The sequence below is a fragment of the Humulus lupulus genome, chromosome 5 (assembly GCF_963169125.1).
Source record: "Humulus lupulus chromosome 5, drHumLupu1.1, whole genome shotgun sequence".
NCBI lineage: Eukaryota > Viridiplantae > Streptophyta > Magnoliopsida > Rosales > Cannabaceae > Humulus > Humulus lupulus.
In genome coordinates, this window is record NC_084797.1 from 83,167,973 (window position 1) to 83,191,382 (window position 23,410).

A 23,410-nucleotide genomic window follows, 5' to 3' on the forward strand; every position below is an offset into this window, starting at 1 on the left:
ATAATAAAAGTTGACAATGTATTGAAAAGAGTAATTGCCGTGTATAAGGGTCATTTAATACAAATATTCTTTCTCTATGTTATCTCCACAATTTTAGAAATTAAACATTATTTAAATAAATAGGATATCAAATAAATCAATTTTAAAAAGGAAAATGATCAAATAAATTTTAAAAAAAAACGTTAAGATATATATATATAATATTATGTAAATAAGTTTGTTAATATTATAGTAAAACAAAATTAAAATGTAATGACAAAAGTAAAACTCCATATTACCATTGGAGGTGAAGGATGTGCAGAAGTATGTAAATAAGTTTTCCATTATTAATATAGTAAAACAAATTAAAACGTCTCTGATATCATATTGGAAAAGCCACTAGGATAGATATTTAGGTTCCATCTTAAAATGAATTAATGTTAAGAGGAGTAACCTTTCTTTTATAAAGATATTGTATTTTCTATATATTTTCCAATTAGTAGTGTACAGTTTCAAACACAATATATCATTTTTACTCATAATCTTAATCCTAATCCAACCCAATGGTCCAATTCAATTATGTGCTCCCATATTTTGCAGTCGGTGTTTCTGTCTTCAGAAAGCTACGACAAAATGTAAAAACAACCAGTAATTGAGAAAAAGAGGATTCAGGTCTAATAGAAATCATCATAAAAGATACTTTACAAAAATAAAATGCACTCGTGTTCTAGTAATGGTATTTTGTCAAAACAAACAACATTTACAAACTTGCTTTCCCTGGGCTCTATCACATCGATAACCGGTGTTAGTGTCTTTGTTCTTCCTCCCTCTTGTCTCAAATATCACCCTACTCTCCCCCACCTCACTCGAGTTCCAAACTGAGCCAACGGTGAGAACTGAGAAGGATTTCCAATTTACAAATGACAAAGCAAATGAATGTCATCTTCTTCTTTCCCTTTTACCCTTTGTATGTGCTACTGTTTTTTATCCTCGACTTCGCTTCTAGGTAAAACGCTGCCCCTTGCTTGTACAATACAATACACTAATCATCCCAGTCGTCTTCCCATCCATCTTTGATTGGAGACCTGGACGTAAGGCCATTAGCAGAAATGCTACCCACATGAAGTCCCCCCGGTGACTTCACTGCATTATTCTCATCCCAATCGTCATCCCAACCTTGATCCCAAACTTCAGCTGTTTCCACATCAGCAGCTGAAACAGATTCAGGCAATCCCATTTCGAGCTCTTGATATGGAATCCCACCACCCTGCCGTCTCCTCCTGCTAAACTTGATACAAGCCCACATTCCTCCAAATATGAGCACTGTAAAAATTACCAAGTAGACGCCATTAACTGGGGTTACTAGCTGGTCATATGAAGGGAAACGCATAAAGTTTGCTTCAGATACAGGAATGCTCAAATGAGGCACACATTTGCCTTTTCCATCAGGTAATACAACATCGACACCATTTCCAGTAAGCGACATAGAGAGCTGAAATATAAACAATCACGTTATCAAATAAATGATTCTGCACTTTAACAAACAGATAAAAAAAAGAATCTTTTGTTTTTTGGATCATTGATATTTTGAATGGTAATGACAAATAATTGCACTAAAGAAAAGTTACAAATTCAACGACCCAAGCTAAAAATTTTCATCCTCCAATATATCATTTATATTCAATAGTAAAACTAACACATTCAGTCATGTGCCTAAGTAGAAATTGGAAAAGAAAAAAATTGACAGTTTACTGCTCAAATAACAATAAAAAAGATGTAAAAGATAAGCCATACCAATTTGCTCCGTTTTTTAGGAATCTCTAGCTCCTCGTGTATGTTTCCTGCAGAAACAGTTGCCTTTAAATTTTCTTCTGCATTGTTTTGCAGTAGAACAACGATCTTTGACCCTGAAAATGGAATAAATGAAGCACATTGATCATAACAGCCATTTGTTATTCTACCACATCTTCATGATATGCTATAATAAAACAATCAGATTTCGATTCTCCTAACAGCTATTTATTGAAGGACTTAGGTTATTTCTAACCAACTAGTACATAAACAGTAAAATTGCGAGGCTCTAAATATATTGATATGTTAGCGAATATCAAATTCATAAAAGTGCTTGATTAGCTAATCATTTAACAATTGGACAAAACTTAGACCAAGAATAGTATTGCCCACAACAAAAATTAACAATGGCGACTGAAACACATAATCCAAAGTTACTGCAACATCGATAATGTCAGAACAACTAAACAGAAATTAATATCTAAAAAGTTTATGGTAGAAAATGCAAAATACATAATGCAGCGCTTAATTGATGGTCATCCAGAACCACAACCATAACAAAATATGACCTAAGGATGAATACAGTGCACTCAATTTCAAAATCAAATACTAGGACAGACATAAAAATAATAATAATAGTAATAAGAAAAACTACTGAAAATACTATAAAAAGAAAAAAAAAATCATATCTTATACATTTGCAAGAGCACATTATTGTAAGATTTATAAGTACATTCAAAAAAATAAAATTTGCACACAATAATATAAAATTAAAGCATGGGGTCATTAACCAAGATGGTTATGAGCATAGTTTCACAGAAAACAAAACTATATAATAGATTATTAGAGTAAACACAAAAGAAATGATTAATTTTATCTCTCGCTCTGTATCGTATGACTTGTGTTATTCTTGTATGAATCCGTCAATACCACAACACTTTTCAGGCGTACCAACTTTCATTCTCTCTCTCAATTGATCCACATCATGAGCAATTATTCAATAAAATGATACTTATTACATACGTTTTGTAGCATACAAATATATGATAACCCTGAAAGAAGCAACTTACATGGAAGGTTATTGACAACAAATAAAATTCAAAATTACAGAATTACTAGGAAAAGTTATTCAAGAATAGAAAAACACTTTTATGTATCTGGTTACAAATTTGCAATTATTGTAGTAAATTGAACGTGTTATATTAATTTATGCAGAAAATATAAATGTCATCTCTGTAATATAAGGTCTTTCTTCGATATTCAAGCTGGTCATAATAAATTATAATCCAAGAAGTCATTCAATAAGTTAGTTATTTTTTAATAAAATTCTACACAACCTTTTTACTATATGTAAAGCTTTTTCATATGTTCTTTGTTCCATACGAAATTCAAACTGAGACCCCAAAATCTTTCCATATTTGCATCATTCCTTAACATTGTTTAGCACATTAAAGTATGCTGTTCCAAACCAAATCCCAACAGAGTGGTCTAAATACAATCTCAAAATGTAATCATTAGCAGTCATATTGATACTATGTTCACTAAAAGTGTGTATACATATAAATATATATTCAAAAGAAGGAGAGGAAGGAACTTGTCAGGCAGGCTGAGACCACATTGTGCCTTAGATATTAAACTATGTACGTATTAAGGACAGCGAATCATACTCCATCCATTTAAGAATAACACATCAACGTATATAATCCAATATACGTTCTGCACTACAGAAATTGTAAATGTTACAATCGCAAATACTAATTTTGCAAAAGAAACTAGACAGAGAAAAGTTAATGAGATACTGATACAATATTATCAATGACTAAAGGACTGGTTTTCCACTGGCACGAAATAGCAAGCGTATAAATTTTGGAGGATGTTAAAGAGTTCAGAAGTTTGGAGGAAGGGAAGGGTTCTATTTTGGGTGGCTCTTTCGTAGGAGAATGTTATAGAGTTCAGAATTTTGGCTTTTTCTGACCTATTAAGAATTTTGGAGCAGATATGATAATTTGGGTTGTTCTCCTTAGAAATTGTGATTTTGGTTTGTGTCAAGTTTTCCTATGTGAGGACTTCCGCTCCTTCATTCTTGCATATTTTTATTTTATAAATAATCAAATATTCGTTTCTTATCAAAAAGAACAATTGAATAGATCCAAACTTCAATTTCGAATAAAGAATCAACAAAGACAATATCAATTAAGAATTACCACGATTAGAGCTCTTAATGCAAGCAGTCAAATCATTTTGGATGTTGCACCTGGGATTCAATCCATCACAAGTTTCGTCTGTCAGTGACCCTGGGTCGGATTTGTTTTCCTTCACCGTTTCACCAGTTCGAGGGGAAGGATTTGGATGTTGCTTTCCTGCTTCATTTATTCCTTTTGGATTCGAATTGTTCTCCTTAGTTGCATCATTCACCGATTTGAAATCTGATTTCTTTTCCTTACCCGCTCCATTAACCGTTTCAGCATCAGATTTCTTTTTCTTCACCAATTCCGAATCCGATTTCTCATCTTTACCTGTTTCTTTCACCGGTTCATGATCCAATCTCGATTCCTTTTTCGTTACATTCTCGGATTTCGACTCCAATGTCGAATCTTTACCTGCTTCATTCACTGGTTTCTGATCCGATTTTGAACCCTTAATTATTGCATTCGGCACTTTTTGATCAATTTGTTTTTTCTTATTTTCTTCCTTTCCTAATTTTGGAATCAATTCTTTTCCTTCATCTCCTTTACTTGTTGAGTTTGGATCCAGTTTATTTTCCTTATTTCCTGTATTCAATGTTTCTGGATCAACATTCTTATCACCAGTGACCAAAGCCGGAATTGGTGCCGGAGTACCCTAATTTAAAAAATTTATATAAAAATTAATCCCTAAAAAGAAAAAAGAAAAAAAATGAAAGAGAAAGAGAAAGAGGCAGAAAATTATCACAGGTATTGAATCTCTGGCTGTGGTTACAAACTTTCTGAGGTTGAGAAGCAAAGACGCATTGGATACATCCGAAACAACCAGGAGGAAGAAAAGCACAGTGAGAAATGCAGTTCTATCCATTAAGACAATAGAAAATCCGGACTCGGTCTCCCGAGTAAAAACTCAGCAACCCCTCCAGGAATCGCTCCGAGAGGTGTGATGAATATTAACACTTCATAAAGAGAGATTGGCTAACAGGTAAGACGAAAATGCTTGGGGTTTGCACTTTGGTACGCAGAGTGGAGGGCAGAATCGAGGAGACGAGAACTTCGCAGTCGGAGACCAATCGGAAAGTCGGAACATGTAGCAGTAGTAACGAGAGGATGGGCCTTTAGCGGGCTTCTCACACGATAATATTGGGCTTTTGTCTCTTTAAGGCCCATTAAAAATTGGAAAAATTACACCTGCATATTTCAAAATAATTTGAAAATTATAGAATTTTACAAAAATTAAAAAAAATATATGAATAACAATTTATTACTGTGATTATCTATTACAATATTTTATTTAGTAAATATTTTTTATAAATTTGTAACATATAGTTACAAATTTATAAATTTTTGTTAAAAAAATATATGGTTAAAAATTTATAAATTTTGTTTAGCAGGAAAACTTTGTATTTATAATTAGGGCTGAGCAAAAAATCCAAAAAGTTGAATAAATCGCTCAAACTGACTGTCCGAATACCGAAAAAACCGAAACCGACGGAACTGAAAAACCGCTGAAATTGCCTTGGCAAAAACCGACATTAAATCGGTCAGTTTATAAGTTGGTCGCAAACCGACCGTACAAACCGAAACCGACCGAATATGGTTAGGTTCTAAATTTGTGGATATAAAATTGTAACCATGTGTTTAGGTTTTCAAATTAAAATCTTTTTTGTTAACAAATTAAATGAATTAATTTCATATTAAAAAAATCTATTTTAACTTAAATTTCTATTAAAATTATTTAAAAAATAAATAAAAAAAATCAAATTCAATTTGCATGGTTTTAACAAACCGAACCGCAGTCTAAATTGGTCGGTTTTTTTTTGTGTTATAAGTAGGTCGGTCGGTTTTTGGATCGCACCAATCCAAACCAAAAACCAAAATCTGGATTTTAGAATAAAAAAAAAACGCCCAAACTAACCGATCCTTAGCACTATTTATGATTTTATTGCTCCATATTTTTATAATATTTTTACCAATTTTTTTTACTTTATTTATTAATGTGAATTTCCCTTTAAAACTCAATGTTAGTGCAAGACAATTTTTGAAGAGCAATGATACATGTACTTAAAATATACACTTAAATATTATACATAATGATGTTGCAGTTTAGCCTAGCCAACAGTTATTAAAACTAATACACTAATTTAAAAAACACATCTACTTTGTGCGTATCTTGGTTGCACGTAACATTACTCATTTTTCAAACCCCAACTGTTATCAAACAAGATCTCATCACTCTCCGGAATCTGCCGCAACCGAGATTTGTAGCCGAAGTTTTACAAGAACTGAAAGATGCTACGAACGGTGGTGGAGAAGGAGACAATAGCGGTCAACGTCATTTCCCTAATCTACCGTAGACGCATGAGCACTAACAGGATATTCTCATTGATGAGCTTTGGAGATAGTAGCCATGGCGCTCTAGGACTGCCTACCTCTCCTGTTGGCCTCGGGGTCGATGCGTACGAACCGATTCGAGTGCCCGGCCTTCCCTCCGATATCGCAACTGTTGGCGCGGGACACTACCACTCCCTTGCCGTCACATCCCAAGGTGAGCTTTGGGGTTGGGGCAGAGACCTTGAAGCCCAGCTCGGCCGTGGTTTTCTTTCTCCCAGGTAAATTGAAATCATACTCTTCAGTTATTTTACTTCTTTTGTCAATTTTGATCCAAGAAATGAGTTTTCATTTTGTCAAGATCATTGAAAATTATGAAGTTTGATTTTTATTTTTATTTTCCTTTTGGAGGAATTTAAAATTATATAATCTATATATCTTGTGAATGTTCTTGTAAAATTGGTGAAGCAGTCATGTAAAAGCTTAAAACTTGATGTTTGGTAGAGATTCATGGAATGAACCTCAGAGAGTTATGGGGTTGGAGAAAGTAAGAGTCCATTCTGCATATGCATCTGGGGTTGTTTCTGCAGCCATTGGAGATGATGGTTCTCTTTGGACTTGGGGAAAGTCTGAGCGTGGTCAGCTTGGTCTTGGAAAGGAAGTCATTGAAGCTGTTGTACCTAAGAAAATCGAAGCACTTGCAGAAGAAAAGATAACCAAAGTATCCCTCTTATATGCTTAAGACTAAGTAGAGAGAAATGTTTGATTAACATCTAAACAAAATAAAAATGAAAAAAGCCCATGAAACTGCTGGAACATTTTTATTTTTTACATATTTAAAAGGGAAAAAAACATCTTTCTTTGGCAGGTCTCCTTTGGCTGGGGACATGCTCTTGCAAAGACTGAGGATGGAAAATTGTTTGGCTGGGGTTATTCAGCTGATGGCAGGTTAGGAAGCATTGCCGAAACTCTGGACACATCACCACTGGATTCGAGCTCAATTAGAAACAATGGAGAATTGTTAAGCTCGTCATTAGAGGCTGCTGAGAAGTTGATTTTGAAAGGAATGGAGGAGGAGAAAAACATGCCAATAATATGGGAGCCTCGTTTAGTGGGTGAACTGAATGGTGTTGATGTTGTGGATATTGCTTGTGGCCTTGATCATTCTCTAATTCTTTGCGGTATGTAAATTTTTATACCTTCATTGGGTGCATAACTTTAGATGTAAATCCATACATAATGGTACCTTCATTGGGTGCACTGCTTTGATGTAAACCATACATAATGGTTGTTATAATGATTTTCAGGTAATGGAGCTCTATTAAGCTGCGGCAGCAACACATATGGTCAACTGGGGAGACTAGAGCAAGTTCTGGGAATGTTTCCAGTTGACTCAAACTTCCATCTGACATCTATTGCTTCAGGTCTTGGCCATTCTTTAGCAATTTTCCAGTCTGCGCCATCGGTCGATGCAGAAGGTGCCACAAGCATTGTCTCATGGGGATGGAATCAGTGCTCTCAACTTGGAAGGGCGGGACCTGCAAACATTCCAATGACAGTTGAAGGATTGGAAGTGGAAATTCCCGTTTCAGTGGCAGGAGGACGTGTGCATTCCATTGCTTTGACATCTAAGGGAGAAGTTTGGGTTTGGGGCTGTGGGAAGAATGGAAGGCTTGGTTTAGGAAGCTCCACCGATGAGGCTGAGCCTATTTTGCTTCATCATTTGGATGGTTATGAAGTTATAGAAGTTGTATCGGGTTTCGATCATAATCTTCTTCTAGTTGCTGATGAATAATGTATCTTGATAAACAGTGGCTGCCTGGTTCGAATTTATAACTCTTACATATATGGTAACAAATAGTAATAAAAAGTAAATGTTGCAACTGAGAATTATGAATAAATAAGAATAACTTTAGGCTTAATAAACTGCAAATTAAATCAAAAAAAAAATACACTATAATTTTACGTGGTTCAGTAGTTAAATTTACTTAGTTTACACGTTACTTTTATTTTTGAATGTTTTTAGAAAAATTATCTAAGATTATTTTTCTAGAGATTTGGTATATGAAAATAGGTGTATTTTTCTGTTTATTCCCTCCTTATTTATATTGGGAGATGAAAAAGTTTGGGTAATACATAAATTTGGATAGCTATACCTATAATTATAATTTATTCTCTTAATTGCTAATACATTAAATACATGAATTCAGTTCTATTCATTTTCAAAAAGTAAATCTTGGATCCTCGGGGGTTTGCTTGCGTGCCTTTAGTATATCCAATAATTTGCGAGCTGAAATCACATCAGGATGACTCGAGCAGGTTTATGATGACTCAGGCAAGTTTGCAACATCACACGACCTGAGGAACTATCAAGATAATCAGATAACTTCCATCACAACGTCTCAGTTCAGAATGGATTCAACTATCTACATCGTAGAACTGCAGCCTGATTAAATAGTTAGCTCGTATTTAATCTTGTCCAAAGAATCCTGATCGCCCTTATCATACGATAAATAAACTTTAACTAGTTTACCAGCCATCCTCCTATATCGTGACCTAGACATGTTAGCTCGTGTTTTTCAGATACAATATTTTCCCTAAGCCTCTGCTTGTGCATGGATGAGTCACCCCTACTTCTAACATGAGCAGAGTAGAATTTTTCACTTCTTTTAGGAAAATGTGACCACCTACCCTCTCGAGTACTTTGACACGTGTCACATCCCTATAGGAGTTTGTTCGGTTCCCAAGTACTAGTGACATTTGTCTTTCCGCTTTTTTGAGTCTGTTTCATCCATTAAACTTTGGCCATTTGATCAGAAATTTCCTTAATCGAACACTTCTCGATTTTCCATGGATCCATCTTATATATACATCATTACCTTTTATTATCAATTTTTACTTTTCCCTTCAAACTCACGAAGAACTTCTGATTGAAGACCTCTTTTCTATTTCTATTTTCTCAAACTTTACTGTAATCTTGCACCAGTTTTCTTGATTTTCCATCAGAGAGATTTATTTCCTCTAATCAGCATCTCAATCGACTTGCTTCTAAGTAAGACTCCTTTAATCTCAACATTTTTTTCTTTCTATTCTATTCTATTCTAAGGCATTTCTGGTATGCACATATTTTTTTTAAAAGCTTGAGTTTCCAAATAGGCATAGAAAAGGGAAAATCTACCATACGAGTTATAAGACTAGGGATTTGCACAAAACATGGTAAATGGCTTTAAACTTCTAGTTTGAATCTTGGTAAATGGGTTTAAATTTATGGGTTTTTCATCGAATTCTAGGAAACTTGTAGGTTATGTAATTTAAGCGGTTTTTTGCATTAAAACTGCTTTCAAATCCAAATATCTTCTGCACGATATTCGAAACGATCCTAGAACTTTCCTAGGTCAAAGCACGTGGTTTAGGGGCGCGTGTGAAACAATAGGAACTTCTCCCTAGGTTTATGTTATAGATGTCTCAACCCTTACAATGAGATCTAGATTGATATCCCCATCTACAAGTTGAGCGATTCCATCCTTAGACTATGATCTGTCATCACGACCATCACTTCAAACAATGGAAACAAACTAACTTAAGGGTGTTGATCGCAGATTTGGTCAACGACACTAGGTCAAATAAACAATGTTAAAATTAAGAACTAAACTAGAATAATAATCGACACATAAAGTTTATAGTGGTTCTACCCCGAGTAACGGTAATAACATACGTCCACTTATACTTTTATTACTGTAGAAAGTCACAAACTCACGATCAGATAAGCTAGAATCAACTGAGTTTCGTCAGCTTGAGAGAATACAAGAAACGATGTATAAAAGAATGATAGTCTCTCTAGAATATTTAGTGCAAAAAAAAATAATGATTCACTAAGCTTTCTATTTATAGGCTTAGGAATTTATAAAATGGGTCATGGGCCTCCCATGAATTGCGCACAAGCTATAATAAAATAATGAATAATTAATACAGTTACATTCAAAATAAGAAAAATCTCTACAATAACAGATTCTTAGGACTTCTTCCGAAACAATCGACCGACCCTAGCTAAGTAAGTATCGACCAACGTGGTCGGTGGTTTGTAATCGCTTGTTAAATGTCGCTTTGACTAAGTTTGGTCCAACTGTATGATGATTCTTTCTGCGACTAGACCCCTTATCAGATGCACTATTATTTGGCTGCCACGTGTCCCAGATCCTCGCCACGTCATCACACTAGCGTTTATGTAAAATATTTGCTCCCCAAGTTTATTATGATGTGATCATCATCAAATAGACTCACATTTTAACCTGTCCTTTCGATTGTACTTCTTTTTGTTTTGGAAAGGTAAAAATATCATGATGACACATTTTCCAAGGAGAAAATTGACGGCTACACACACCCCCATACTCGAAAAGGTACATGCTAACATCACATTTTCACCTACCTACTCGAGTATATAAACCTTCTTCATCTCCTCCTTTTCACTTCACCCTTGATTTCTCTCTCTTCAAGAACACAAGTTTTTTAGAAAAAAATCTCTTGTTTCGTGATCGATCTGAGGCTATTTCAAGCAATCTTTGACCATTCTCTTTTGTCAATATTCATTCCAAGTAAGCTTCCATACTCTAATTTTTTATCTTTTGCAATTTTTTTTTTCAAAAAATATGCATATTTTGTTGTGATTTTTGAAATATGAAAAAACTTTCAAAAACCGTGGCTTGTTCATGAGCTTTTTTTTAATTTTTTGATGAATTTGTTGGTAATTATGTGGTTAGGAGACTAGCAAAGTAGATTTTAGGTTGTGTAGAGATGATATGCAGATTTTGTTGATGCATAATCGTAGTTTTGGACACTAAATCAAAGTAAAAATTGATTTTTACTTTCTCGGAAAAACTGGGTTTTTCCCACCTCTGAAGAAGATCTTTGCTGGTCATATATTCAATCTTGTTTGTCTTGAAAAGTAGCTAGTCGAATGAATCATTGGGTTTATCCTCGAGCAGCCTACGTCTTTTCTTCATCTTTTAACTTCTATTGGTCACTAGATTCCCACTTCCCCTTCTTCTTCTCAGATATTCATGCCAGACTATTGGGAAGGTGAGAGACTGATAGACGACGACCTGCTCTCTCTACTTTACGAAGACACCGAGCAGCCTACTCTTCCTCCTCTTACTCATATCCCAACTCTAGATGCCACTACAATTCCCCCTCCTCCTAAATCTCAAACCAGGATGGCCAAAGTTAAACAAGTATCTCGTAGGAAAAAGAAAGATCCTTATGTTGGTCTGTGGGTGACCAATGTTGAGGCATCAAGAGCCGAAGAGGAAGATGTGCCTGAGATTATTCCTTCTCATGCAGACGTCAAGCTCGGTACCAAGAAGGAGAAAATCCCTAGGTATGTTGCCCCACCCAGCTAGCTGTCAGACAGGGTGGTTGCCAATCTCCCCAAGAAGTACGAACTTCACAGGGTTACCTTATACAAGTCCTCACCCGGCTAGCACCAATGTCCCTAGGGGTGCCTTTAGTGTCTGGTCTATAAGGAAAACTTATAAAGAATCTTTATTTATTTTCATGTAGATATAATATTAAACAAATTAATATGAGATAACCTATAGCATGTTTTTAAATTTGAAAAGAGAAATAATGATAAGAATACTTACATTATACGCAACGAAATAATAGAGTCCTTCCTTCAATTTCCCTAACCCTTGTATCTTTTCTGTCGCAGAGTATTACCAAGAAACTGAACCGATCTTCAATTTTCTCACAACCTTCCAAAGTATCATTGGAATCTCCTAAACTAAAGTAGGCAATTCTCAACACGTGAGATAGATACAGAGAGAAGAAGATAAAACAATAATAAGGCTTAGAAAATGACTTATGTTTAGAGAGAATCTAAGACCTATCAGAAACTTGTGTTTCAGAAATCTGAACTTATGTTTTCAACTCTCTCTTAAGCATTCCTTTTATAGACTAAATTAGGTCATTTATTTAATTAAAAAATAAATAAAATAATAGCCAATTAACAACCCTAGGTCGAAATTATCATGGGCTTTAGACCCGTAAAATTTCCCATTTGATTATAAGCCCATTTGACTTAAAATCAAGGCCTGTATTATTTTCTATTGATTTAATTAATTAAATAATTATATAAATCCTTTATCAAATTAATTATTTATAATTTGAACCTTGATTTAAACTTATTTATTAATTTAGATACCAATTTATCTTAATTAATAAATCTGCCCTAATTTATCTTTTCTTCTCAAAATTATATAACTCTGTGACACTATCGAAAATTGACCAGGTCAACTTTGATAATTAAATCAATTAATTGAGACTATCTAGATGATTTTAGCCAAGGTACAATGGGGACCATGGGCCTATGAAATCAAGCTCCAATAAGTTATCATAAATCTAACAAATAAATTTAGTAACTTATTAATTCCTCGTGACTCCACTAATGATTCTGAATTGCACTCTTTAATTCATAGAACGCTTTATAAAAAATATAGATATGTTGTTAATTATCCATTGTTACAATCATAATTGTCACTCAATCCTCTATAGACGATATAAAATGAGATGTGACTAAAATACCGTTTTACCCCTCATTGGATTTTATCCTTAAAACACTTAGTTCCTTGTAAATGATATTTCAGTAAACTAATATTAATTACTGAAATGAGATCTCTATCATTTAGCACCTTGAACCAAACTAAAAGGAAACTATCATTTCACTTCTTCATTAGAAGCTATAGATGTTCATATCTATGATCAACACTCGCACTCAATTATACTATCAAGTTCCCAAGATGTAAGTAAGGGCTAGTCCGAAGGGTAAGTTGGTAACGAACAAGTCAAAGAACTCAAATAATACAATCAGTTATAATACTAACCACTCAGAATTAAGATTGAATTGACCTATGGTCAACTATATGATATGACTAGAATAGATAATAACAATATGTTTACTTATCCTATCAACTGTCAATATCGGTCCAGTCCGATGTAACAAATACATCTGATCTTATCTACTTTGCTAATGTTCTGGAAAGAACATAACACTGTAATGTGTAAATAGATCATATCGTAGATTGGCAAGTCAGTGTAAATCTTGTGCACTGACTAATCTTAGGACTAAATTATTTTGAACAAATAATCATATTTATATTCCACTGCGATTACGTCACTATAAATATGATTAGCTATATGTTCAGGATTTAATAGAAGTTTATATTAAACAAATAATCATGAAAATAAAACATGTGAGCAAAGTGATTGACCAAGTCAAAAAATGATTTATATTCTTTTATTGATAATAAATGAGATTACAAAAAAATTGAGTTTTAATTAGGGCATAAAACCCCAACATGGTCGAGATTCAATATCGAAGCTGGTGCCACCTTACCCCTATACAACTACTTTTGACGGGTGGCCAATTATTTTGAAATTGTAAATTTTAAAATAACAACAAACGAGTATAGAATGCTACCTGCATTGTATATCCTATACCACCTAAGAAGGTGGCCCGTTCCATCCCTCACACGAGATCGACTATTTGTTCGATCTCAAGTCCAACATGAAGCAGAATAATATGAGTTTCTTCCATTTCTTTCATCAAGACAGTTCGAGGGCTTTCTTAATTGATACCACCTACATGTCCAACGTAGGGAAGTACCAGCGTGAATACTTCCTAACAACGGACTTGGTCCCTGATAATTTGGCCTTCACCTGAGGAGGTAATTCTTTACTACCCTTCTTCATGTCTGATCAATCCTTTTCTAGTCGCCTATACTTAGTGATATTTTATTGTTGTTAAACTTAGGTCCATGGCACCAACCACGACCCACAAAAGCCATGATTTACCGAGCTGACATCCTTGTCAGCTTGACCACAGTGGAGAAGAGTTGCAAGTATTTAGTTACTATGGCGAATCTCAGATTGGTTAGTCTCTTGCAACCTCACAACGTTGCAAAGGATTCGACCATGAAGAGTGCCACCGAAGTGGGCACAAACGATCAGGCTTCCTTCGAGTAGCCTCAGGTTGTCTCCCGACCTCCTAGGCCTCGTACGTCGGGTATAAACGTTAGAGAACCTGGTGAGGACCAGCGAACAGCATTTATCCCTCCTATCCACGGCAAAGGCAAGCAAAAAATGCTAGAGAGGCCTCATCCTGAGGAATTCTCTTCTTTAGAAGATGAAAATGCTAATAATTTTTCTATGATTTACTCAACTTACTTCCCATCCCTACCGACCTGTTCGATAGAGATGGTAGATTTATTCCATCGACCAGTAGCTATAACTTAGAGTTTCTTGAGATAGATGACTCTTCAGTTAATAATAGGAGTAGCTTAGATAATGTAGCGACCAACACATGTAGTTCATATATTATTGCTAGCTACCTTACTCTTTCATTCTTTGCTACATTATTTGTCATATATTAATTTGTTATTTCTATGCCGATATGTTTGAGGCTTTTGACATATATGTTGGGATTAGACTTCACAAACCTTTGTTTGTATTACAACTCAATGAAAAAATCATACAAGTAAATCGATCTCATAAAATAGTTAAACACAAATTACATAAACACAATGGATAAACACAAGTATACTTTCCTTGAAGAACAAAACCCTAGGGACATAAAATCACAAGCTATGATTTAATGTGAAACACAAAAGTGACAAGGCCAAATAAAGATATGTTGTCCAAAAATCTCTATTCCTAGCCTTCCTTTGAAGATGCTTGAAGCTACAACTAGTGGAATGAGATTGGGATTCACAAGCCTTGGATCTCCATGCAATTCAAGCTTTCTTGATGAAGATCTTGGAGAAAAATAGTAATCTTGGAGCTAGAGAGAGTGTGTGTTCTTCTTTAGTGAGAGAAAGAGGTGAGTGATCAAGTCACCAATTAACTCATTTGAACCCCTTAAATAGTATAGGATCCTCATCCGACTCAACCAATGAGGTTAGAGCATTTAAACTTAAGTTTTGGAGCTAAAACACGTGATCGTATAGACATTCCGTAATGGACTAGGCGACGTGTCGCCTAGCACCAGGTGATGCATCGCCTGCCAGGCAATGCGTCACTCTATACCAGGCGACTCGTCGCCTGGTGCTTTCTCTCTCTAGGGTTTTGAGAGCCAAGGCGACGCGTCGCCCCCTAGGAGGCAATGTATCATCAGTGCCTCTATAATTTGACTCCATGATGTGTCTCAAAACACCTCCAAATGCTCCCAAATTTTTTGGTACTCTTATATACTCCAAATAAACATAAAGTCAACTTTCACATGTTGACTTTGTGAAATCGTTATTGTTTTAGCACCTCTTCGTGCCTAACACAATTCCACCATGTATTTAGCCAATCTGAACATTCCCCCACTTGGTTAACTACATCCTCTCTTTTCTAGCCAATGATATTAGCACATTAAGTAAAATACTTTTTGGGTTTGAACTTTACCTTACTGAAAACACTACAAATCTTAAATAGAAATGCTAAGGAAATCTTATAGATTGAACCCATCATTCCTAGTGATAAAAACTGACAATATCTCAAAAACCTCTATTTGATCACTTATGTATTTCCCACTATTCATGCACAACACTATTAATGACCTTGTGCTCGATCCATTCATGAACCATCCAGAGAGAAAACTTCTACTCTCTTGAGAGGCGACCCACCTCTAAGTTCACATAGGTGAAATTTTTACTGCATCTTTGCTACCTTTATGGATGCTTGTTACTCTTAACTGAATTTCATTAAAAGCCTTAGGCTTAATCCTCACTTTGGTAGCAACCAACATTAACTCACCCTTGATGAGACTTTAAATTGTTAACGTTGAAACTATTCTGTTTCCCTAAATATTAACATGATGGTGTGGCACATTAAAAATGCATGTGAACAACACGTGACCGATCATTAATGAAGGTCTGGTCGACCTACGACCAGGTTATCAGAAGAAAATCTATTGCTCGATTGACGCAAGGAATATGCTGAGCATCAGGAAAATATAATGGACAGAAACATGCGACCAGAGCTGCTCGTGGGGCCGAGAAAAATGCTCAAATGCGGTTATAAGTTAGATATTTCAGGGATACTTGCTAATTTAAATGTAAACATTATTATTTATGCTTGTAACGCAAGTTAAGGACGACCCATGACCCATATGTACATCCATTAGCTTATAAATAGGACTCATAGGATTCATTTAAAGGGGGGGGGGCGATAATTTGCACTCAGAGAGAACAAAAGTGCTTATACACGATCTTTGTATCAATTTTTGGAACTTGTGAGACTCAGTGAGCTCTAGTTCGCTAATCATAGGTTTTGGAGTCTTTACATTAATAAAAACACTAAGTGGACGTAGGTCATTACTAATCATCGGGGCCGAACCACTATAAAATCTTGGTGTCGTTTGTCTTATTTCGTTCAACTTATACTTTTCACATCGTTTTCATGACTCTATGTCGTTGAAAAAATCAAGGGTCAACATTTTGGTGCTTTCATTGAGAGTCTACTCAAGGATATCAGGAAAAAAAATGGCTAAGAACACCAAGAGGATGGGTCAAGTTGGATAGACTTCAGAGAATCCACAAAATCCATCTCCTCCACTAGGCGTGACAAATGGGGAACCATAGGTGGAATTGGAAGAGGAGGAGATGGACACTAGAAGCCTGCGAATAATCTTGAGAATGTTGCAGGACGAGTTAGCCACCTTAAAAGCTAACCAAGAGAACGTGAATGAATCACTTGTGATGAGCTCGACTGGCAGCGTCGAAAATTAAACAAGACACAGGTGGACATGGATCGTTGACAAAGAGATGCGACGGTGGCCTTAGAAGCGGCTATACAGTTGGCTCGAGGACAACCACCTACACAAAATCCCCAGCAAGACTTACTGCAAAATCTTCATCCTTCGCAAAACCCACGATCTGAGCATTGCTAATATCTTTCGAACCCACAAAACATGGGAAATCTACAGCAGCCGGAACAACACCAAGCTGCCCAGTAAGAAAGACAAACTCAGAATCCTGGTAGAAATAACGAGCAACGTCAACCCTCTCATGCTGGTCGAGGTAGCATATAACAACATAGATAAAATAGGGATAAACAACATCCCAGAAGCTCTAGACTTCTCACAACAGACGAGAAAGTCTTACCTGGTAGTGCACAGGTTCCATCAGGAAATAGGAGGCAATCAGACATAGGCTCGGCGGTCTGGGATCCCCCACGATTGAAAAATGTCCCGAGACCCAATAGCCAGTGCAAGCCTCCTCCCATTTACCGAGATGATTTAGGGAGAAGAGAGGGGGACATTACATATAGCAGGTCGCGTACAAGTCGCAGTTCAGAGACAACCATAATTATAATGAAGGGGACTTTGGTTATCATAGAAGAAATGCTGGTCAGCAACAAGAGCAAAGGTTTGGGTAGCAAAACTATAACACCCTGGATAGCCAAGATTGCTACACTATGTACTTATAAGGTGCAGGACTTGCTAATCAAGTCATTTAGTTAAAAATGTGTCACTAACCATGAAAGTGCTAGGGTTAAAAAGATTTTGGTCTCAAAAGTTACACTTTATATAATTTAACAGTTTTATACATGGGATTCCAAAAAGAAACAGTGTTTAAAAGTTGGTTTACAGAATTTCCAAAATACAAACAACCATCAGCCATGCTAAGGCAAAATAGACATTTTTGGTTCTCACGTTCCCTGCCTTTCCTCCAACCGTGGCGGCTGAGTAGCTGGTCATGTACATTCAACTCACAGAGCTCTCTAAGTCAGCTCATTTTCTACTAATGAAGTCGACCTATACAGTGGAACAGTATGCAGAGTTGTATGTGAGGGAGATAGTTCGTCTCCATGGGGTTCCAAAGTCTATTGTGTCTAATAGAGATCCTATCTTTACCTCTAAGTTTTGGGGAGCTCTGCAGAGAGCTATGGGGACCCAACTGAAGTTTAGCACAAATTTTCATCCTCAGACTGATGGATAGACTGAGAGGACGATTCAGGTGTTAGAGGACATGCTTAGGGCGTGTGTGATTGATTTTGAGGGGTCTTGGAGTAAGTATCTACCGTTGATTGAGTTATCGTATAACAATAGTTATCAATCCATGATTGGAGTGGCTCCTTATGAAATGCTATATGGGAGAAAATGTAGATCACCCATTCATTGGGATGAGATGGGTGAGAGGAGGTACTTAGGGCTAGATATGGTTCAGAAGACTAATGAGGCTATTGAGAAGATTCAAGCCAGAATGCTTGCTTCACAGATTAGACAAAAAAGCTATGCTGATCCTAAGCGTAGGAATGTGGAGTTCAAGGTTGGGGACCACGTGTTTCTGTGAGTCTCACCATTGAGAGGGGTAAGGAGATTTGGAGTAAAGGGAAAGCTGAGCCCTCGGTTTGTTGGACCTTTCGAGATCCTGGAGAGGATTGGCAGGTGGCTTATAGGTTGGCCTTGCCACCGTCACTGTCAGGAGTTCATGATGTATTCCATGTCTCCATGTTGCGGAAGTATGTTTCAGATACAACACATGTGCTGAAGTATGAGGATTTGGAGTTACAGATAGATTTGTCCTATGAAGAGCGACCAGTTCAAATTTTGGACCGGAAGGACAAAGTTTTACGGAATAAGACAATTCCTCTAGTTAAAGTGTTGTGGAGAAATAACAAGGTCGAGGAAGCGACCTGGGAGTTAGAAAAATCGATGCCGGATCAGTATCCTGAGCTATTCAGGTAAATTTTGAAGACGAAATTCTTAGTAGGAGGGGATGGTTGTAATGACCCAAAATCACTAATATGGCTTAAGGGCCCTGATTAGTGTGCCGGGAAGACATAATTAACTTATGAGTGAATTTATTGATTTAATGCATGATTATATGAATTTAAATGTGGTTAAATGTTATATCTGTGTGAACCACATTATTATGTGGGTAGATTAGCAGCGTGCGACCTGAGGCGATCCTAGGGAGCCAGCTAGCGGGAAGTCACAACGGGGCTTAATATCTGACTTTGGATAAGTCAGGGGTATTTTAGGTATCGGGTAGTTATTTAGAATATCGGGTTATGGAAATAAATATATGGAGATATATTTGAGGATAGAAAGCTTAGGTGGGAATATTGGGGAAATTTACTGTGTTTGCCCTCGGGGACGTTTTCGGTACCCCGAGCCTCGGGATTGACTTAACTGGCTAGGATTAGACTAAGTTAATGAAAAACAAGGGAATAAAAAACAAACCAACCTCAGCTCTTCTCCTCTCTTCTCTTGTCTTCCTTCTTCTTTCACTCTCAAGAAACTACAGAAAATCTAAGGGAAATCAGCTGGAAAACTCTGTCTTTGAGCTGAATTCATGAAGGCTTAGCTTAGTTCAGACTAAGGGTCACTCAATCAAGATTAAGGTAAGAGTTGAGTTGTGTTTCTGAGTATTTGGTTGAATATTAAGGTGTTTATGATTTTGATGTTTAAGGGCTGAATTGAAGATAAGTGCTTGGGTTTTAGCTCAGAGGTTGTCAAGGAAGTGGTTCAGCAAAAGAGGTATGCTTCAATTTGTAATTTAGAGGTTTAAATTTGAGTATTGCATGACTGGTTTTGGTGTTTTAGTTGCTGGGTTTCAGATATCAAAAATGGAAATTTTAGTAGGTTTTTAGGCTGGATTTCTGTTGGATTATGTTGTTAGAGTCATGTTAAAAGTTTTGTGATTAATGGGTTTTGAGTTAGGGTGCTTTGGGATGGTTTTGGATGGGGTTAGAATGCTAGAAATGGTGGATTTTTTGGGCACGAAGGGGAGGGTCGCGACTCTGTTCTAGAGCGCTGCGGCCCTATGAAGCAAGAGAGCCAGGGAGGCTCGGCCAAGGGAGAGCGCCGCGGCACCCTTGGGCAGGGCCGTGACGCGTGTCTGCTTGTTGGGGGCCTTGGGCTTTGTTTTAGGGGCGGGCCGCGGCTAGGTTTCAAGGCCTGCAACCCTTAGGTACATTCTTGAACATTTGGGGATTTTAAGCGCGGGAATCTAGCCTAGGGTGCTCGGGATCGATTTCACCACCGTGCTTGGTGGAATTCGACGTCCCGGAAGCTAGTATTGTACCAGAAACCTTTATTTGAATATTAATGGAATCCAATACCTTGGTTGTGAATAGGTGTTAAAGCTAGGGCTCGGGAAATGGATCGTGCTCGAGGAACGTCGCTCATAATTATTGAACGTAGGAATTAAAGGTGAGAAAACTGCACCCGGTTGTATATTTGTAGCGGGACTAAGGGCTCCCTATTATGTATGCTTGAAAGGATGGTATTATGCCATGTAAACAGTAAACCAACGGCCTAAGAGTGCCAAGGGTTACACTAGCGCACAGGGCGCGGCTTGGCCACTGGTAGCTGAGGACAGCTTATTATGCACTGAGATCGGTTTAAGCGGGCCGGAGTCAGTGGGGTAAAACAGAGGGTGCGGCCTAAGTCGTCGACCCTGACTATTATGTGACCTAATTGTTATTTGTGATTAGTTGCATCATTGATTATGAATAAGTGCTGAGTGGTTATTGTGGAGTATTAAGTGTTTGATCATGCTTAAAGAATTGACTATCTGTTAATGTTGTTTGTGTTGCAAATTATGTTTTCTTGCTGGGCCTTGGCTCACGGGTGCTATGTGGTGCAGGTAAAGGCAAGGGCAAACTTGACCAGCCCTGACTTGGAGAGCTCTGTGAGCTGAATGTACATGACCAGCTGCTCAGTCGCCACGGTTGGAGGAAAGGCATGAACGTGAGAACCAGAAATGTCTATTTTGCCTTAGTATGGCTGATGGTTGTTTGTATTTTGGAGATTCTGTAAACCAACTTTTAAACACTGTTTCTTTTTGGAATCCCATGTATAAAACTGTTAAATTATATAAAGTGTAACTTTTGAGACCAAAAACTTTTTAACCCTAACACTTTCATGGTTAGTGACACGTTTTTAACTAAATGACTTGATTAGCAAGTCCAGCACCTTATAAGTACACAGTGTAGCGGTCTTGGCTATCCAGGGCGTTACAAAAACCCTCCTCCAATGGATAATCGATCAGCAAGCCAGAACGTAGGGGGTAGCCAATGCAACCTAACGTCTTTGACTGGCTAGGAGCAAGTGAGCAGAGACGAGGATTTAAGGGATATACTCAATGACCGAGAGAAAGACACAAAGAGCATGTCCCACTTGCTACAGTTGCTCCAGCCCTTGCTATACCAGTTGTTGTTCAGGCTCAAATAGACGCTCTGAACCAGGCAGTACAACAGCTGGTTGGGAATAAAACTTCCCATTTAGATTATGACCAGAGAAAGGGCACCCATTCATTAACAAAATTGCTATGGCCAAAATCTCAAGCAAGTTCAAAATGCCAGTGCTGCCTAGCTATATTTGAAAACAAGACCCAGTATCTCATGTGAAAAAATTTGAGATATAGATGGACATCCAGAAGGTGTCCAAAGATGCTCGATGTAGGATCTTTCATGCTACTTTGTCTGATGCTGCTAAGGAGTTGTAATGCCCTGGGTAGCCAAGACTGTTACACTATGTGTTTATAAAGGTGCAAGACTTGCTAATCAAGTCATTTAGTTAGAAACGTGTTACTGGAACTATAATTGAATAGGGTTAAAATATTTTGGTCATAAAAGATACATTTCATTTAAATAAACATTTCATACATGGGATCCGAAAAGAAATAGAGTTTAAAGGAAAGTTTACAAAATTCCAGGATATATACAACTTCTGGCCACTCTAAGGGAAAAATAGACATTTTAGGTCCTCCTGTCCCTGTTCCAATCCTTGGCTGTGGCGGCCGATCAGCTGACTATGTACATTTAGCCCCAGAGCTTTCCAACTCAGGACTGGTCCACCTTGCCCTTGCCTTTACCTGCACCATGTTGCACTCGTGAGCCAAGGCCCAACAAGAAAACTATAATGCATAGCATAAGTGACAACCAACAGACAAATAATTCACAAATCATCACTCAGACATACAACAGGTCATATTGCTCACATAAACAATGATACCAACCTACAAGCCAATAATTAGTTATTCAACTAACAAACTCGTCACAATCATCATTTTAAACAACAATAAACATATCACACCAAAATCTAGGGTCGACACCCTTAGGCCGCACCCTCTGATTGTCCCACTAACTCCGACTCGCTTAGGCCGAGCTCAGTGATTATGTACTTAACCTTACCTACCAGTGGCGAGCCGTGCCCTGTGCGCAAATATTGATTATGACACTCTTAGGCCATTTATCACATGTCCCCATGGCTTAAAACAATCTCATGACATCATAAAAAAATATAGGGAACTCTTAGTCCCAACATAATCACATAACCAGGTGTAGTTTCTTACCTTTGATTCCGAGTGCTTTGCTTAATTGAAATGATCCTCGAGCACGATCTCGTCCAAGCCCTAGCATACACGTAGTCACAAACGTAACATAGAACCCTCATAAGCATTCAATTTTGTAACCGAACCTCGGGACCAATCCCAAACCCTCAGGAAGCCCCAATTCCACCAAACTGGGTGGTGGAATCAAACCCCGAGCCGCCGAGAGAAAAACCCTAAGAAAATACACAAAAATCCATTTCTGAAGGCAGGGTAGCGCTACAGCGCCACAAGGTGGGCGCTACATCGCTACAAACAGAGGTAAAATCCCCTAGAAAACCCAGGTATAGCATTGTAGCGCTCTAGTGCTAGCACCTACAAACACCACAAAAAATCCCCCGAGTTTTTCCTTCGAATTTCCCTGAGCCAAAACTCCCTAAAACCCCTCCAAACCTCAACCGCACTTCAAACTTGGCCCAACAACATCAAACTTGGCCACATGCATCATTAAACACAGAAAAACAAGAATTGAGTTTGAAACCCAAGAACTCATCAGAAAACCAGAAACTACCTAGAAATTCAAATGATCAAGCCCAGAAATCCTTACCTTTAATGGAGAATTCGATCCTAGGTTGCCCTTAGTACCCTTCCAGCCTTTAGCTCCTCAATTCCCCAAGCTCAAATCCTTGAATTCCCATCCAAAAACTCAAATTCAGAAACAACTCATCAAAGTTAGAAAATTCAGACCAAATGATGGACCCAAAACGGTTATGTTTTAAATATTTATAACTCGCAAGCACACGAATC

The 23,410-nt window shown here is 37.2% G+C and overlaps 2 protein-coding genes across 4 annotated transcripts; one reads left to right on the forward strand and one right to left on the reverse strand.

The window, feature by feature from the left end:
- Positions 1–631: 631 nt before the first annotated feature.
- On the reverse strand, positions 632–5,044 carry LOC133777490 (uncharacterized). 2 transcript variants are annotated; one of them, XM_062217127.1, is made up of 4 exons: positions 4,702–5,044; positions 3,978–4,611; positions 1,774–1,886; positions 632–1,471 (listed from the first exon to the last, which is right to left on the reverse strand). In XM_062217127.1, exons 1-4 carry the CDS (start codon positions 4,819–4,821, stop codon positions 1,022–1,024), a joined length of 1,317 nt encoding a protein of 438 aa, XP_062073111.1. In that variant the 5' UTR covers positions 4,822–5,044; the 3' UTR covers positions 632–1,021. The 2 variants fall into 2 exon arrangements, with proteins under 2 accessions (XP_062073111.1, XP_062073109.1); XM_062217125.1 differs by having other exon boundaries at positions 3,975–4,611; positions 4,702–5,042.
- Positions 5,045–6,126: 1,082 nt separating this feature from the next.
- LOC133777491 (RCC1 domain-containing protein RUG3, mitochondrial) lies at positions 6,127–8,174 on the forward strand. Of its 2 annotated transcripts, none has more exons than XM_062217128.1 (4): positions 6,127–6,565; positions 6,789–7,005; positions 7,153–7,465; positions 7,592–8,174. In XM_062217128.1, the coding sequence occupies exons 1-4, from the start codon at positions 6,246–6,248 to the stop codon at positions 8,077–8,079; spliced, it is 1,338 nt and encodes a 445-aa protein (XP_062073112.1). In that variant the 5' UTR covers positions 6,127–6,245; the 3' UTR covers positions 8,080–8,174. The 2 variants fall into 2 exon arrangements, with proteins under 2 accessions (XP_062073112.1, XP_062073113.1); XM_062217129.1 differs by having other exon boundaries at positions 6,430–6,565; positions 6,756–7,005.
- Positions 8,175–23,410: the final 15,236 nt, after the last annotated feature.

What these genes read in the sequence shown, in the direction of transcription:
- LOC133777490 (XM_062217125.1), bottom strand. Translation starts at nt 4,821, where the DNA reads ATGGATAGAACTGCATTTCTCACTGTGCTTTTCTTCCTCCTGGTTGTT. An exon ending in CATTAAGAGCTCTAATCGTG is followed by an intron (nt 1,887 to 3,974) that starts GTAATTCTTAAT and finishes TTCCATTTTCAG; the next exon opens with GGTCAAAGATCGTTGTTCTA. An exon ending in CTAAAAAACGGAGCAAATTG is followed by an intron (nt 1,472 to 1,773) that starts GTATGGCTTATC and finishes TTTATATTTCAG; the next exon opens with CTCTCTATGTCGCTTACTGG.
- LOC133777491 (XM_062217128.1), top strand. Translation starts at nt 6,246, where the DNA reads ATGCTACGAACGGTGGTGGAGAAGGAGACAATAGCGGTCAACGTCATT. An exon ending in CAGAAGAAAAGATAACCAAA is followed by an intron (nt 7,006 to 7,152) that starts GTATCCCTCTTA and finishes TTTCTTTGGCAG; the next exon opens with GTCTCCTTTGGCTGGGGACA. An exon ending in TCATTCTCTAATTCTTTGCG is followed by an intron (nt 7,466 to 7,591) that starts GTATGTAAATTT and finishes AATGATTTTCAG; the next exon opens with GTAATGGAGCTCTATTAAGC.